The sequence below is a fragment of the Ursus maritimus genome (genome assembly GCF_017311325.1).
Source record: "Ursus maritimus isolate PB19 chromosome X unlocalized genomic scaffold, ASM1731132v1 scaffold_X1, whole genome shotgun sequence".
In the NCBI taxonomy this organism is placed as follows: domain Eukaryota; kingdom Metazoa; phylum Chordata; class Mammalia; order Carnivora; family Ursidae; genus Ursus; species Ursus maritimus.
This window is the reverse complement of record NW_024423319.1, coordinates 1,619,817-1,637,646: the sequence shown is the minus strand read 5'-3', so window position 1 is coordinate 1,637,646 and position 17,830 is coordinate 1,619,817. Positions and strand designations below refer to the sequence as shown.

Sequence of the window (17,830 nt, the reverse complement as noted above, 5' to 3'; positions counted from 1 at the left end):
TGCACTGCTTCCTTCACCATGAAAATCTTGGTAAAAAAATCAATAAAATTAGCAGACCTAAGCAGTGAGTTCGGCACCAGAGTTGACTCTCACACCACCCAAGCTCCTGCCCTCTTCTCAGTATGGAGTATGAGAGAATGAAGTGTCTTAGAGAAGGGGAAGCCCTCTTCTCATGCGTCTCCTGGGGCAGAAAGGGAGGGAAGGAAGGTTCCACAAAAAGACCTGAAGCGGGAGCCCTGGGGACCTGATAGGTGGGTGGAAGTCAGCTCAGGGCAGATGGGCTTCAGAGCACTGCGTGATGGAAAGGGGACAGGATGGATGGCCAGAGCTCCTCACATTGCCTTTTGGGGCTCAGAACATCCCAGAATATGATGCGACTTAGAAAGAAAGCAGAGCCTGTTTGGCACAGCTGGTGTGGTGTGTCTGATTTCCTACCGGCACACTCTACCCTTCTCCTGGACTAGCTAATGTTGCCTTATCGTTCAGGTCTTGGAGGTCACTTTTCAAAGAAGTCTCCTCCCTGACCTCACTTCCAAGTCTAGGCAGGACCCCTCTAACATTTATATGCTCCCTTAGTGGTCAGTACTCTTCCATCACAGCATTTGGCCCCTTGTAAAGTAACAGTCTGTTTGCCTATCTGTATCTTCCTTTAGATCAGAAGATAGCTGAGAGTAATCCATAGCATCTAGACAGTAAATGACACATAATATATGCTAAATTGGTATAGGGTAAATTAGTCAAATATTGCTCTATAAAGAGTACAAGAATCAAAGAGAAATGAAGCAACAGCAATTTGGTCCTGAATACTTCCAGGATATTCCTTATGCATATTACAATACAAATAAGACAGAAGGTCCAGCAGCTTCAGGAGACTTTTCAACTCTGAGTCCCAAGGAGCCACTGCAATTTAGTACCAAAATAAAAATGCTCCATTTTCTTCAAAATTCACAAATGAGAACTGGCTGAAGTTCCTCTTGTCAAGTACAGGGTCCTGCCTCACAGGCTCTGCTCACATGAGGTCACATCTGATGAAAGGGAAGTTTCTGAAGTTTTGCTTTCTAGCGCTAACTGCTAAAAATGATTTCTTCCTAGCCTAATTAACGGCTCTCTAGTCTCTACAAATAGCACTGCAGCCATAAATTTGTGTGCTCATCTATTTATATATCATCTTTTCTTTAAAACTATGCGATTAACAGGCCACCCTTGATTTAGCAATATCTCTCCAAGTTTAAAATGCATATACCCTTTGACCCAGCAAGTCCCACATCCAGGAATTTCTTTTACAACCCTTAAAAAGAATGATATGGCTCTAGAGAAACTGATATCAATCTCCAAGATACATTAACTAAAAGCAGTAAATTTTGGAAAATGTGCAAAGTGTTTTACCATTTGTGTAAAAATGCACACCCACCCTTGTTTGTGTATATGCCCACAAAATATATAAACACAATTATAAAATAAATAATAATATGAGGTATCTAGAATAGTCAATTTCATAGAAACAGAAAGTAGAAGGGTAGATGCCAAGTGGGGGAGGGGGGATAGGGAGTTAGGGTTTAACGGAGATGGTTTCGGTTTTGTAAGATGAAAAGGGTTCTGGAGACACATAATGGGGACAGTTGTACAAGAATGTACTTAATGTCACAGAAGTGTACATTTAAAAATGGCTAAAATGCTAAATTTTATGTTATGTATATTTTACCACAATTTAAAAATTACACCCAGGTACATGTGCGCGCGCACGCAGACACACACACACACACACACACTAATAAGAAACTGGTAATGATGGCTTCCTCCAGGGAGATAAATGGATATTTGGGGACAGGATGGCAAGGAGCTCTTTAACCATATAACCTCTTACACAACCTTTTTCACTCTGTACTATGTACCTATTTTTAAAAATTCATTAAAAAACCCAGGCTTATACAGAAAGCTTTTTCACTCTGTACTATGTACCTATTTTTAAAAATTCATTAAAAAACCCAGGCTTATACAAAAAATGACATAAGTCATTTCTATCCTTTCTCTAAGTAAAAAATATTTTTCAATCCAAATCAGGATTCCACTTCACCTATTTTTAAAAATTCATTAAAAAACCCAGGCTTATACAGAAAGCTTTTTCACTCTGTACTATGTACCTATTTTTAAAAATTCATTAAAAAACCCAGGCTTATACAAAAAATGACATAAGTCATTTCTATCCTTTCTCTAAGTAAAAAATATTTTTCAATCCAAATCAGGATTCCACTTCAGTTTGAAGGTTATTTATTAGATTTAAATGATGCAAGTTGCAAAAAATTACTTTTTCCCTAAGAATATATTCACCAAAAGCCTGCCTTTATTTTTATGAGCTATTATAGAAATGCTTCAAAATCATCATGGAAGAAAATTACCATTTTTATCAGTACACAACTTTTATTCCATCACAACCGAGCCAGCTGAATATAGAACTGTTTCAACAGCAAAAAGCCCTCATCATAATTCAAGACAAAAATCAGCCTGCAATTACATGAGTTAGGAAACAAACGATGCTTATGTTGCAGTCTACCCTAGGCTCTCACTTCTGTGTCAGAATCTAAAACACACACACACGCGCAGATGCACGCACCCTCTGGATTCCTTCTAGTTTATCCAAAACCTACTTTGTGAAGATCCACTATTTTCTTGAGTCTTCTGGAATGAGCACTGTAGCCGTTGCCACTGGTACTGCAACCTCTGTAGCCCTGCCCCAAGTGGAGGAGAATGCAGCACTTGCAGGGCCCAACATTGCCCCTGCCTTGAATCCGGGGCTCAAGTACTTGTTGGGTGAATGAATAGATGATTATATGCTGACCAGCTTGCCATCAAGTCTCACAAAGAAAAACTTCAGAAAGAAAAGAGTAAGAGATGCTTTGCTTATTTGAAGTCAACATATGATAAAGGTTAAGACCAGATGATTGAATCACCAAATGGCCGTGACACAAATGGACAACTTACCTATAAGATTGTTTTGTATATATCAATATAGTACATCAAGTTTTTTTAAGAAGAAAAATATATAGATGAATACTGACATGTTCTTAAGGTAGCAAAGGACTTTCTAAGTATAAAAGCAAAAGAAAAAAATCCTAAAAGAAATTTTATGTATCAAAAGACAAGGAGAATCAAAAGATATACAACAAGGTAGGAAAAATATCTGCATGATGACAAAGAGCATCCTTAATACATTACAAGTTGTTACAAATCAACTTAAAAAACAAATATCCTGATGAAAGAATGAATGCAGAACACCAACAGGCAGGCAATTCACAAAGACCAAATACAAATGGCTGATGATTACTGAGGTTCAGCCTTAGTAGTAACCCAAAGAGCACAAATTTAAAGATGGGCATCCAATTCTGGGAGGGTATGGGAAGTGGCACTTTCTCAGACTGTCATGGGAACTGAGACAGCCATTTTGGAAGGCAATGTGGTGGTACCCATCAGCAACTCCAAGTCTAGGCAGCTGTTCTTCAAAAAGACTGGCACATGAGGAAGTTCAATCCAGTAGTATCTTTAATAGCGAACCACTGGGAAAGCCAATAGGGGGGACAATGCATGACAGTAAGTCAGCAGCAGATCACACTGCCATTTAACAGAAATGAGGCAGAGAGAACATATCACAAGGACAAATGAAGAATATGTATAATATCATCCTCATTTTGTTAAAAACACAGAATGTACATATTTGTTTGGCCTAAGAAGATTAAGAAGGATCTACATTAATAGTGGTTACTCTGGGTAGTGAGCACGGAGAGTAAGGGGAACTTTCATCTTTTTACATAGTACACTTTAGAATGGTTTGTTTTCTATTAAAGCATGCATTATTTTTATAATTTCTTAAAAAAAAGGAAAAGAAGAAAAATAGTAAGATATCAAACGCTTAATCTAATAAAGACAAGCTCTATCCTTGGAGAATTCCCTTCAAACTTTCTTGAAGCTCAAATGGCTGTGTCTTTTCCACTCATAAGTAATAATGTTTTTAAACATCTCTTTCTTTCTACATTTCTTAGAAGAAACTATATAGAGTGACCATTGCCTGTTTCATAAAATCCATTCATAATCTGAGAAAAAGACTATTAAAAACATAAGCCACCCCCAGGCCTAACATCTACCAGAAGAGACCCATTCACTGCCCATATTACATTTAGTCCACACACTTTCTGAGACAATGCACAAAGCACCAGCCACACAACTCCCACCAGCATAAATACGTGGTGTACAAAGAACGTCCTGTCAGCAGGGCCCAGAGTACACCCTGCAGCAAAAAGGAGAAATGACACTTTGAGTCACAGGACCAGGACTGGAACCAAATTTGGGACTTGGAGACAGTACAATGCTCTTCACTTCCTTCCACACCTTCTATTCTCCTTTACCCAAACCCTGCCCCTTTCACCTTCCCCTAATAGGCTATGTTACAGATGTCCACAAAGCTTTAGACTGAGGTGTCAGAAACCACCAGAGACACACAACAAAGTGCTACTTGGGGGGGGGTCTCAGCTGGAATCACAATGGCAGCATATGTGTAAACTCACACTTTTTTCTTAGGAAAAGGAATGGAAAAATTCAATTAGTACATTCTGCCCTACCCCATGGAATGTTTGAAATCCAGGTGTCAAAACATCAAATGTGGAGTGACCACTGATTTTAAAAAAGCTTGAGATATTGAGCCTGACAGTTGGGAAATTAAAGAAACCGCTCATTTTTACAAAATTAAAGTCCACACAATGGCACCAAAGTAGTCAAGAGTGTGGCTTATAGAGCACCTGAGTGTCAGACATCATATGGCTTGGATCCTCAGCTTTTCAAAAGGCATTTGTTCTGCTCCAGAGTTCCAAGAGCCAGACCTGTGTCTGGGTGTTCTCTTTAGTTCCCGTGGGAGGAGAGTAGCAAGCACAGCCATTAGCCATGGGCTCTGCTGTTCTACGACAGCTTTCAGGAAGCCATCCTTCTAGGGACCACACACCAGTTCCCATATCTGAAAATGTTTTACCACTGCTCACTAACATTGACCAGGAAGTCATTTACACAAAACCAAAGCAAACAAAGCACCATGCTGAAGACCGCTAGGCAACAGCAGCAGTGGCAGGTGAAGAGCTCAGTCAAAGCGCTCTCAGCTCAGCTGACCTGCTTCAAGGTGAACTGAAGTTGCAGATCACCAGTTCCGGCTCTAATCTGACGCCCGCCCCCAGATCACACTGAGGCTACCATGTAACCCTACCCAAACTGACCTTTCAGGGCTCAGGGAAGTGACTTTTTTTTATTATATGGCACAGTTTGGCACAGTTATATCTTTAGTCTTTGGGGTACTTTTATACTGTCCAAGAGTAGTACATCTTGTTTTTTTTCCTTTTTATTTTTTTTTTTAAAAACAGATGGCCAAACCAGGACATATACTAAAAAAAAAAAAAGGAAGGTTACTTACCTGAGCCCTAACATTCCAGCTACCATGGAATCCTGTTGGAGCTGGTCTACAGAAGCAAGATGTATTCTGGGGAGTCACATGTCACATCAAAGCAGGAACTGGTGAGTCTGTATTTTTATGGAGCCTAAAACAAAGAAAATCGTAAGTTGAAAGCCCCCATTGTGCTGCACGACCTTTTTCCCAGGGCTATTTGGGACATTTTGAAGATAAACATATAGACAAAGTACTATGCTATTTCCCAGCTTACCTACTAAGAAACAAAGGATAAACCGCAAATTACTAGCACATAACACACAGTCCTAAAATAAAGATTCATGTGTGTTAGAATTGACACTATCACAAGTCTTGTCACCTCTGAGGGACACTTTGACACTATAATGCATACTGTTAGTGGTGATCCCTGGTATTTCTTGCACTATGTCATACAGAAATACCCAGGGAGAGAAAACATGTTCAAGAGAACACGCAACATCAAAATGTCATCCCAAAAAGAACACATGAAAACCAGAGGCAAAGTCTCCCTTTTTTTCCAAGCAGCTGAATTTGAAATGAGCTGCTATAACATCACTTAGAGGAGCTTTAAACCTGAGGGGGGCGGGAAGCAGCACCAACAGAAACCAAACGCCCTGGGAGATCCAAAGCCCTCCTCCAATATATGCAAGACTGTTCCAGAGAGATCACTTTTAAGCCTCTCAGGTCAGTTAAACCACAATGCTCAACAAACTAAGTTATTAGTGTGACAGTTTCTCTCTTGCTTTTGAATACATTCAAAAGAAGACTTTTGTCATTACATTTTTCATCAAGATAACATCATTTCCTTGTTAAAATCTAAACTGCCCCATATTAGCTAATCTCTGGTTAGCTTGCTGGCCCAAGAGCAGCACTTTTACCTCAAGACTAAAAAAGCGTAGAGTACACAACTTAGAGACTATTCACACAAACAATTACTCATGTAATTAAACCCAGAGGAAGGGCAACACCAACCAAGTCTTTTTACAGCTGGTCTATAACTACCAGGATGGTACCTAGAATTATCTATTGAGGTGCAGTGAGGCCTTACAATTCCCTTAAACAGTTGAGTCATAGAATGCTTTGAAATCCAGAAGTCAAGGTAACAGTACTACTCAGCTATATAACAAAAATCAAACTGGTATCCTGGCTGGGAGGCCCTGGCAAAGCTACAACTTCTCACAGCCACGGTTTGTTTTTTACTTGTAAACTGAGGGAGCTGGACTAAGGTTCCCTCCAGCTTTGAAATTTTAAGATCTTTGACTAACTCAAGATTTCACGGAAAAAAGAGCAAGCAAATGAAAGCAGTTAAGTGAAAACCCAATAAAGCAGTAATTTGCAGGTCCATATACAGGATGCCCTCAGCTCCTAGGCAAGAAAGACAAGTGAACCCTTCTTAAGGCTTGCTCCCGAGAGTTCAGACATCTGTAGGATCTGCAAAACAGCCATGGTGAGGACACCTTCATATGCCAGCAGACCCAACGTAAGGGTGCTCTGAATAAGTTATAGAGGCCAAGGCTTTATTCTTGAATAGAATGGTCACACACACCCCCTTCGATATGGGAGTGGGGATGCCCTGCCTGCCACCAAATTCCCACTCCCACTCAGTTCCCCCCAACACCATACCTACCATCAAAAATGGCAGAACCAAGTATTTAAGTAACGGCATGCAAATCAAGATTTCAATAGGAAAAGGTTCCTTGCAAGAGAAAGGCAGAAGAGAACAGATAAAGACAGAAGAGCATAACCTTGTGTAAGTGAGCCCAAGGAAAAAGAACCCATTCACATCTGTCCTACTGGAAACAAGGTAAAGACATAATGGTCACAGTGGTGACAACAACAATCTGACTGGAGAAGGCTGGTACAGAAGAATTGAGGACAAGGTCCTTCCGTCGAGCAGAAACAGTGCTCTACCCAAGAGAAAAGATTGTGTCTGCCAGCCACATGAGGCGGGTCTGCATGCATGTCACCACAGCAGAGGGTGGTGAAAACAACCAGGTGTCCTGCTGCACTCCCTGGAACTCATCACCAGTCTAGGACTGTGCTTCCCCCACCCCTCCACCCCCACGTGCTTAAAAAACTACAGTTGATCCTTGAACAACACAGGTTTGAACTGTGCTGGTCCACTTATATGCAGATTTTTTTCAGTACAGTACTGTAAATGTATTTTCTCTTCCTGATTTTCTTAATAACATCTTTATTGTTTAAGAATACAGTATATACTACACATAACATACAAAATATACATTGATTGACTGTTTACGTTAATAATAAGGCTTTCGGTCAACAGTAGGCTATTAGTAGTTAAATTTTGGGGGGAGTCAAAAGTTATATGTGGATTTTCAACTGCATGGGGGTGAAAGGTCGGAGCCCCTAATCCCTGCATTGTTCAAAGGTCAACTATAGTTACTACAAATGTCAAACGTTTTCTGGGATTTTCTCCTCCTCATAGATAGGTAGCCTGGTGACAAACTGCCCTTAGCCAATTAAAATATTTCTACTGATATTCACCTTTATAAATGATTACAGGTTCCAGGACACATCATTTATCATGCAAACAGTCCCAGGCAGGTACATTAGTGGTGGAAACTGGACTGGAGTAAGGAACTAACAATTTTGCTTCGCTCTTCTCTTTTTCAGGTTAAAGAAGCAAGCGTCTCATTCAATGCCCATGTAGGGGACGGAGTATCCGGGTGGGGGCAACATCACATTGGTCTTATCTAGACAAACTCCACAGTTTCTTTTTGTCAAACTCCACAGTTTGCCTCTCCACCCCCTCTAGCTTTGGACACACAGAGGCAGGGTAAACGGGAAAAAATGAGTCTAACTTGAAATTGCAAATAGAATGCAAAATTGTATTCTAACCCTCCCAATACATAAACAGCACAAAAGTCGGAGTAAAGTTTAACTATGCTCTATCAGGTGAAATAAAGACCTGGTACTGTAGATTTAAAGCATTCCAGGCACATTTGTAACAAGAAATAGGACGGTGTGATAGCCCATAACAGCAAGAAAGTCATAGGTTTCTTCAAGCTGTTATAACATACTGACTTCAGATGCCACCAGGCACTTTTCAGAGAAACTATATTCTGGAAGCTGCCTGTGCTGTTTAAAAGGCTAGAGGTATGATAAACAGCTAACTGGAGGGGCAACCGAGGAGTCAAATGCATTGCCAATGATGCAAAACAAAGCAGAGTCCTCATCCTGTCATGTCATAGGCTCAGATGCACAAACCTTGGAATCTTTGTCAAGTGAGGCTTGTGCGTCTGTGTGTGGACAGGAAAGTACCTCAGTTATCTGCCACCAAGGTGACATGCCACAAATGGGTATCTGTGGCAACTTATTTAACAAACTGTACTCCACTAGATTGATTGTGTTCCTTAAGGTTCTCCTGTGTCCAGGTAAAAAAATAAAAGCAAGTGTTTCCCAGGCTTCCTGACTGGGATTTGAAATAGAAGTCATAAAAAGCCCATAAATAAGCCTATTCCCTAAGTCCCCGGTGGAAATTCCTAAAAGACCAAAGAAACCTAGACACCGTTTTTGTTTTTGTTTTTAAATAAGGATCCAGCATATTTCAAAAGACCCAAGAGGTCAGCTTAATCTTGTTGTTAACTGAGATCGCTGAGATCCAGATGAAAATTCTGGCCATAAAACACAAATTTCTTCTCAAGTAATGATTGCCTATTAACAACACTAAATTTTACTACCACAGCACAAATAAGCTTTATTTTTCTGGTAAAACAAAACACCTAAAACTTGTGAGAGTCTCCAAAGTCTAAGCCACTTGGCATCACGCACTGCTTTTTTGCTTCCACCATCACCAACCACCCCCCTGAATTAGATCCTACCATCTGACAATTTGGGGTTGTGACCCCACACAACAGAGACACAATGTGTGAATGGCTCTGCAGAGTCCATTCTGTTCCTGGAAAAAGAACCAGAGCACACATCTGCCTGACCATGAGTCAGGAATATCACTTTTGTGGTGGAGCCCATTTCTGTTGTGACCAATCCACAACGAACACACTCACAACACAGGCGACCACCACAGAGGTAGGTATTCCAGAGCAAGCTTTCCCAACCTCGGGTCCACTTAGCAAGGTCATAAACGGTCTCCTCTGTGAAAGCAATTTTTTTAGACTCTTTACGATGACATTAAGTCTCCAGGGCAAAACCACAGAAACATTGCCACACCACGTAAAAGTCACCTGAGTTTCAGTTTGGGTAATTCAGTTATAACCAAACTAAAAAGAAAATAAACTTTCAGGGGCAACTGACAGGAACCACAGTGATGCGATGAACTTGCCCCGTCTGGTAATGATGATCTTGAGCAGGGAGCGCTCCAGGACTATAGGAGCCGGTTACATACTATGTCCCACTCCACTTATGTAACTAGAAGATCTCCGGCGAAGGGGGGCGGGGAGGATGGGAGGGCGCTCACATTCTGAGGCCACGGAACCCCCCCCCCAAAGACCCTGGGGGCGCACTCCCACCGAAGAGCCTCCGGTGCTCCCGGACACACAGTCCCCTACCTAAGGTTCATGATGGGAACTATAACCGCCTCTTTATGATGAGTTGTGGGACCAGGAACACAATGTCTAGTCCCTTTTGTGGGTGGACAATAATTCCCACCTACTTGTTCCTGCTAGAGGGGAAAGGAAATGGTGGACCGACTCGCTCGCAGTGGGGGCAGAAAGTCATGGAATGGGCGAGAAGGAGGGGGAGGCAAAGCCTGGAGATGGGGGTGAGAGCGCAGGAGCCCTTGTGGCGCACTCTCCCGACGGGAGGCGGACTGCGCACGCGCGCCAGTGGGGGGGCCGAGTAACGGCAGAGGGGGCGCGCGAGGGAGGGAGAGGGGAGAGCGCGATCCAGGGAGAGGCCGGGGCGGCGGGCGCGCGACGGCGCCGCGGGCCCGAAGCCCCGAGAAGGGCACGACGCGCGCGCAGCTCCGACAGGCAAAACCCCGGCGACAGGGGCGCCCGCGGGGCCGGTGGCCGGGATGCGCGCCGGAGGCGGGAGGGAGGGGGGCGTCAGGCGAAGTGGGCCCAGGGAGACCGCGCCGAGGACGGTCACCGCGAGTGCGGGTGACGGACCAAGGGGGGAGCCGTCACCGGCGGCGGCGGGAGGGGGAGGGTAGAGAGGAGGGACGCCATCCGCCAGCCTTGTCGCCCGACCCCGCGGGCCCCTCCCGCGCCACGTCCCGCCCCTACCCTCCGCCCCCCGGCAAGGGTCCCCGCCCGCGGCCGCGGCGGTCCCACTCACAGTCTCTCCTCCTCGCCTCCTCCTCCTCCTCCGCTCGGCGCGGCAGCGGCGGCGGCGGCCATTTTCCGGACGGCTTTTACCACAGCCCTCTCTCTGAGAGGAGGGAGCGCGCGCGCCGCCGACGCCGGGACCCCGCACGGCCGACGTCGCGCCCCGCCCTCCCGTCCGGCTTGCGCGCTGCTGCACCTGCGCGCCAGCGCCCCGCCCCCGGCACCGCCGCGAGCCCGCCTGCCATTGGGTGCGGCGGCCAGGATTGGGCGGGGTCTCGGTGACGATGCTACCAATTGGCTGGAGTTTGTGTCCATTCCGGCTAGGGAAAAGGAGGTGGAAACCCTGTCCAGCTCCCGATTGGCTGCCATCGACCGTCATTTGGGGAAAAGAGGCGGCTAGGGCGCGGAGGGGTTGGTTTAGTGGGAGAAATTTGAATATTAAGGTTTAATGGGCCCTTGCGGATGCTGGGGCAAGTGAAGGCCTAGGCTCCGCACGCCTTTTTGCGTGGCCCTCCTGAGCCATTGGCCCGCTGTACACAAACGCACAAACTACTCTGCTATAAGAGTTTCACCGCACCTGTGTTTTCTCAATATCCCCACCTTCACTAGAAGCAGCAAAGTTGCCTACCCTGGAGCCTGATGTTGTTCCAGACAACAGAACTTCCCTTCGTTTCGGGGGGGCCTACGCATCGCATTCTTTCATCTGAGACTGCCGTATGCCATACGCCACACTTTCATAGGGTCAGGGAATAAATAACAAATCACAGCCCTGGCCTTCCTGAAACTCTGGTGGGAGAAAACAGTGCATGCCCAGGCTGCACCGAAACCTGTCATTGTTGTATGAGATGGTTTGGTGGAGGTGTGGAGAAGGGGCAGTGAGAGCACAAAGGAAGCAGCGCTTAGCTCTGCCAGGAGGAGAGGGGAAACACTTGATAGAAAAGGTGATTTGGGAGCTAAGATCCAGCAATTCTGTGTCAGAAAAATATTTAAGAGCATGAGAAAAGTTTTATCCAATGGGGTGTGCAGGACGGGACTATTTCTCAAAGCAACCTTAATCTGATTCCAGCCATCATCCAATCCATCCAGTGCTCCTTGCACTGGTTCTGTGCTTAATAAGGAACCTTCATTTATTAAATACCTGCTATGTACCAGGCACTTTCCAGGTTCTGGATTCATGGTACTGAACAAGACAGTAACATTCTTGTGGCAAAGATTCATACTAAGCATACAAATAAGTATATATATATAATGTTACATAGTGATAAGGGCTTTGAGACAGATAAAGCAAGGGTGAAGGGTGCTACTTAGCTATCTATAGGCTTTTGCCCTCACTTAATTCCCCCATATGGACATTTGGGGAAAGAACATTCCAGGCAAGGTCAAAGGCCCTGAGGAGATACTATGCCTGGCATGTTAGGAAGAATGCTTATGTGGCTAGAGAATAGTAGGGTGTGCAGTTGGAGAAGCAGCTAGAGCCACCATAGGAACTGGAAGCTTCTTCTGAGATGAGAAGCCCTTGGAGGATTTTGAACTGAGAGTTAACATCAAACGATCCATGTTGTAGGAGCAGTGTGGAGAACTGTCCCTGGAGGGACAAAACTAGGAACAAAAGCCCAGTCAGAAGACCCTGACAACAGTCTAGGAGAGGTGATAGTGGCATTAACTAGGGTGGTAGCAGTGGAGGTTCTGAGAAGTTGTGACACTCAATCTATATTTTCAAAATCAAGCGTAAAAGATCGGATGTATAGAGAAAGAGAAAAAACAAGGATGATTCCTGAGTTTTTCACTGAGCAACTGAATGAATCAGTGCCTTTCACTATGATGGGAAAAACTGTAGGAAAAGCACCTTTTTAAAGGTACAGATCAGGGGCACCTGGGTGGCACAGCGGTTAAGCGTCTGCCTTCGGCTCAGGGCGTGATCCCAGCGTTCTGGGATCGAGCCCCACATCAGGCTCCTCCGCTAGGAGCCTGCTTCTTCTTCTCCCACTCCCCCTGCTTGTGTTCCCTCTCTCGCTGGCTGTCTCTATCTCTGTCAAATAAACAAATAAAAAATCTTAAAAAAAAATAAAGATCAAGAGTTCTGTTTTGACCATGTTAAGCTTGGGGTGCCTGTTAGATGTACAAGTGGAGGTGTTGAGTAGGCATTTGGGTTAACAAGTCAACAAGTTGAGCATCCAACTCAAGAAGCTATAAAAGAGGGGCAGCCTGGGTGGCTCAGTCAGTTAAGCATCTGACTTCAGCTCAGGTCGTGATTTCAGGGTCCTGGGATAGAGCCCTACGTTAGGCTCCATGCTCAGCAGGAAGTCCGCTTGTCCCTCTGCTCCTCCCCCTGCTCGTGCTTGCTGGTGCACTCTCTAGCTCTCTCTCTCTCTCAAATAAATAAAATCATTTAAAAAAAAAAAGAAGCTATAAAAGAAACAGCAGAGTAAACCCGGAGAAAATAGGAGAAAAATAAGGATGAGTAGAAAATGATGAAACAAAAACAAATGATAAGATTGAGAACATCAAAAGCCAATTCTTTAAAAAGCTGTAAAACAAAAGCCAGCCCGTTAACAACCTAAATATAAAGAAAGGGAAGACAAATTATATTAGAAATGAAAAGGAGATGCAACCACAGATACAACGGATTATACAATAGATAGTAGATAAAATATAAATTTCTAAAAGGATATAAACAACTGTATGTCAGAAAATTGGAAAACATAAACAAAATGAACAAATTCCTAGAAAAGCACAGCTTACCAAAACTGACCCTAGAAACATAAAACGTGGATAGACCCTTTATAACTGCAAAGAAATTGACTACGTATTTTAAAAATCTACCCCCTGCCAAAAAAAAAAAAGGCTCAGAGCGTTTTACAGACGAATTCTACCAAATTATTAATAAATGGGTAATTCCAACTACACACAGAAAAAAAGTCTCCAAACTTATTTTATGAGACTAATATAACCACTGTAATGAGCCAATGAAAGTGTGCCATAGGAAATGTAAATAGATGTAAAAATTCTAGACAAATAAACTGAATCCAGCAAATTATAATTATATACCATAACCAAGTTGAAATTTATATTAAGAATGCAAGGATGGTTTAAAATTAGAAAATCAACCTTCACAGATTTAAGGGGAACAAATTATATGATTATTTCAATAGATGCAGAAAAAGTGTTTAATAAAATACAACACCTACTTATAAGAAAAACAACAACTTAGAGAGCTATGAATAGAAGGGAGCTTCCTCAACCTGGATCAAAGGTATCTATTAAAAAACTTAGAGCAAACATCATATTTAATGGTGTTAAGTGGGAACAAAGCAAGAAACAGAACAAGATCTGTGGTGCAACATCATTCATGTAAAAGAAAACACATGTATCCTCCTCCGATTCTCTTTTAAACCTCATCCTTGGAGTTTCATCATGAGGAGAAAGACCCATTAGACCCAGTAGAGAAAGACCAATTCCCTGGCTTTCAGGATGCAGACGTGTAGATATAGCCAGCAATAAAAAGCTGGAAAATGTAATAAAAAAAAAAAGATTCAACTCACTCTGGCTACAAAAATTATAAAATGGCTGGGAATAAACTTAAGCAATGCCAAAAACCTACATTTAAAAACTATAAAACTTGACTGAAAAACATAAAAGAAGAGAAAGAAAGAAAAGAAAAGAAAAGAAAAGAAAGAAAGAAAGAAAGAAAGAAAGAAAGAAAGAAAGAAAGACTACCACATTGCTGGAAGGAAAGAGTTACATAATAAAGATGTCAATTCTTCATAAATTAATCTGGAAATTATTTCCCCTGAGTCAAGATCAAGGAGTTTTTGTGGACTGTAATAAGTTAATTCTAGATTGGGAAGAGTACATGTACAAGATTAGAAGTCAAGACATTTTTGAAAGAGAAAACCAACGAAGAGGATCTTGCTAAATTCCTTAGTTTGACTAAACAGGGCTTAAATAATACAATTTCACTTCTGCCATTGAAAAGTAGAAAAATATACTAGAGTTTAAAGTATTCACTAGTAGAATTAAAAATGTCATTTAAAAAATGGGCTATAATATTTTTTAAATGGGTCCCCTTAAAATTCAGACCGTAAAAGATAAAAACCAGGAAAATAGGTGCCCCTGGGTGGCTCACTAGGTTAAGCGTCTGCCTTGGGCTCGGCTCATGATCTCGGGGTCCTGGGATCGAGCCCCGCATTGGACTCTCTGCTCAGCAGGGAGTCTGTTTCTCCCTCGCCCTCTGCCACTCCCCCCTTGTGCTCTCACTCTCTCTCTAATAAATAAAAAAAAAACTTAAAAAAAACAGGAAAATATACCATGAATAGCAATTGACAGAAAACCAACAACCGGAAGGATTTTATCAATATGACAGACAGAGCACCAACTCCTACTCCATCTGTCTGAAAATCTTTTGAACTGATAGAAATATATTTATTTTCAGAAAAGCACATCAAAAATGACAATGGAAAATGAGAAGGGCAAAACAGACTGTCCAGAGTTGTAGAACCAGCATCTCAGATAATAACAAAAAATTTAAAACATAAATTTGTTTCAAGCACTATGGAATGTTTCCTAAAGTTACTTATGAATTAGACATCTCAAAAAAAGTCTCAGTAAATTCCAAAATGTCAAAATCATGCAGTCCAGTCTCTGACAACAAAATGATAAAATTCAAACTTAGGAACAAAAGAATGGGCAAAAGTAAAACAAAACAAAATGAAAAACCACTCTCCACTTGGAATTTTTAAAACAGACTTCAAAATAACTCTCTGGCTAAAGAGGGAACAGCAGCTAAAATGATAAACTTCAGAAATGATGAATAGTGACCTATGCTACGTGGCTAAAATAGTCATCTAGAAAAATTAATAACCTTGGGGTGCCTAGGTGGCTCAGTCGGTTAAGCATCTGCCTTTGGCCCAGGTCGTGATCCCAGGGTCCTGGGATCGAGCCCCACATTGGGCTCCCTGCTCAGCGGGAAGCCTGCTTCTCCCTCTCCCACTCCCCCTGCTTGTGTTCCCTCTCTCACTGTGTCTCTCTCTGTCAAATAAATAAAATCTTAAAATAATAATAAAGAAAATGGGAAAATAGATGAGAAATGAATTAATTCTGATACATCATGCTCACACTTGTGTGTGCACACGCACAGAGTTTTCCTTCATTTTTTAAAGACTTAATTATTTTTATTTTTTTAAAAAGATTTTGTTTATTTATTTGACAGAGAGAGACAGTCAGCGAGAGAGGGAACACAAGCAGGGGGAGTGGGAAAGGAAGAGGCAGGCTCCTAGCGGAGGAGCCTGATGTGGGGCTCGATCCCAGAACACCAGGATGATGCCCTGAGCCAAAGGCAGACGCTTAATGACTGAGCCACCCAGGTGCCCCTAAAGACTTATTTATTTTAGAGAGCAAGAGTGAGCACGAGTGGGGGGAGGGGCAGAGGGAGAGAGAGAGAGAGAATCTCCAGCAGAGTCCACCCTGAACATGGAGCCCGACACAGGACTCGATCTCATAACCCCGAGATCATGACTTGAGCTGAAACCCAGTGCTGGATGCTCAACCAACTGAGCCACCCAGGCACCCCAGAGTTTTCCTTCTTTATCCATAGAAACTCACTACAAGAAAAATATTGAGGAACAGAAAGAAATAAACCCTTCAAAGTAAAGAAAATGTGGTGAAAATGGGAGGTTATCCTCAAAGGACAGATTTCAACGATTTTTTGGAAAGCAGGCAGGAATTAGTTGAATTAAATAGGTGGGGGAAATCTAGCTTGGAATATTTGTTAAGGGAACTACTGAGGAGGTGGGAGTCAGTTTGCCAGATATAAGACCAGAGACTAGGCTCAGAATCAGCAGGCATGTGGTGGAAGGCAATAGAACTAAACGGGACCGAACACATGGGGATTAACTAAAGACCCCAATACAGAATGACTGCAACAGCTGGAACCTCCTCTTCTCTACCAGATAGCTGAACAGGCAGCTAGTACAGGCCTGCAAGAAAATACCTGACAGTTCTCTAAAGAAATGGAACGAAATGTCTATAGAGAGCTAGAGTTTCCAACATGGATGTAGGCAACTCCTGAACAATTTTCTCCTCGTTCTAGCATTTGCAGGATGTGAATTCTGTTCTATGGTTCCCTTCCCTAGCATAGAGAACTAAAAGAAAATATTGTATCCACAAAACAAGAATAGAATATTGTGTAAAAGGAGTGGAGAAGAAAGAATTAATGGAAATTAAATGTGATTGTTGAAGTTCAAATTCCAATAGAAATATTGAAAGGCAAAACTGAAGAAGTCTTCTAGGAAATAGAACAAAACAATACAGACAAAAAATATAAGAAGAAATATAAGGACTGGGAAGAATGATCTAGGAAGTCCAGCAAGCAACTAACAAGAGTTCTTGAAAGATAAAAGTGAGAAAAAAGAACAGGAATCAGAATAAATAGCATGAGACTTCATAACAACACTGGATGATAAAAGATAATAGGGCAACAATTTTAAAAAAGACAATAGGACAAGGAGCCTGGGTGGCTCAGTCTGTTAAGCATCTGTCTTTTTCTTGGGTTGTGATGGGGGGGGGGTCTGCTTCTCCCTGTCCCTTTGCCCCTCCTCCCACTTGTGGTCTCTCTTTCTCTCAAATAAATAAATAAAATCTTAAAAAAAAAGATAATAGAGCAATGCTTTCAAAATTCCAAGAGAAAATGATTTTCAATTCAGATTCTACACCAGCCAAAATGTCCATCAAGTATGACAATGGAATTAAAATATTTTTAGATACGCAAGAGCTAAGAAAATTTACCTCTCAAATATACTTTCTTAGGAAACTACTTGAGGATGTTCTCCAGCAAAACAAGGGTGTAAGCCAAGAAAAAGGAAAATGTGGGATCCACAAAACAGTGGATCTAATCCAGGAGCGCAGTGATAGGAAATACCAGGGATGCCAACTGGGCAGAAGGCCTGATTGGCAATCAGTGCAGATTGAAGTAGGAGAATGGCAGACTCTGGGAGAGAGGACTCCAAGGATTCAAAAAAGAAAGGGTGTGTGTATGTGAACTCAACATATGAGATGGTGCGATTGGGAGTTTGAAGAAAATTGAAAGCGATAATGGTTAATTAGTACGAGAAAACAGGGAAAAGCA

General features: G+C 42.5%; 1 protein-coding gene across 1 annotated transcript in view; it reads right to left on the bottom strand.

The window, feature by feature from the left end:
- The window catches only part of MECP2 (methyl-CpG binding protein 2), a 57,582-nt gene extending 46,697 nt beyond the window's left edge, over positions 1-10,885 (bottom strand). The window contains exon 1 of the mRNA XM_040626860.1: positions 10,718-10,885. Within this exon, the coding sequence (XP_040482794.1) occupies positions 10,718-10,779 (62 nt within the window). The 5' untranslated portion in view covers positions 10,780-10,885. The remainder of the gene's footprint in view (positions 1-10,717) is intronic.
- Between the last annotated feature and the right edge of the window lie 6,945 nt (positions 10,886-17,830).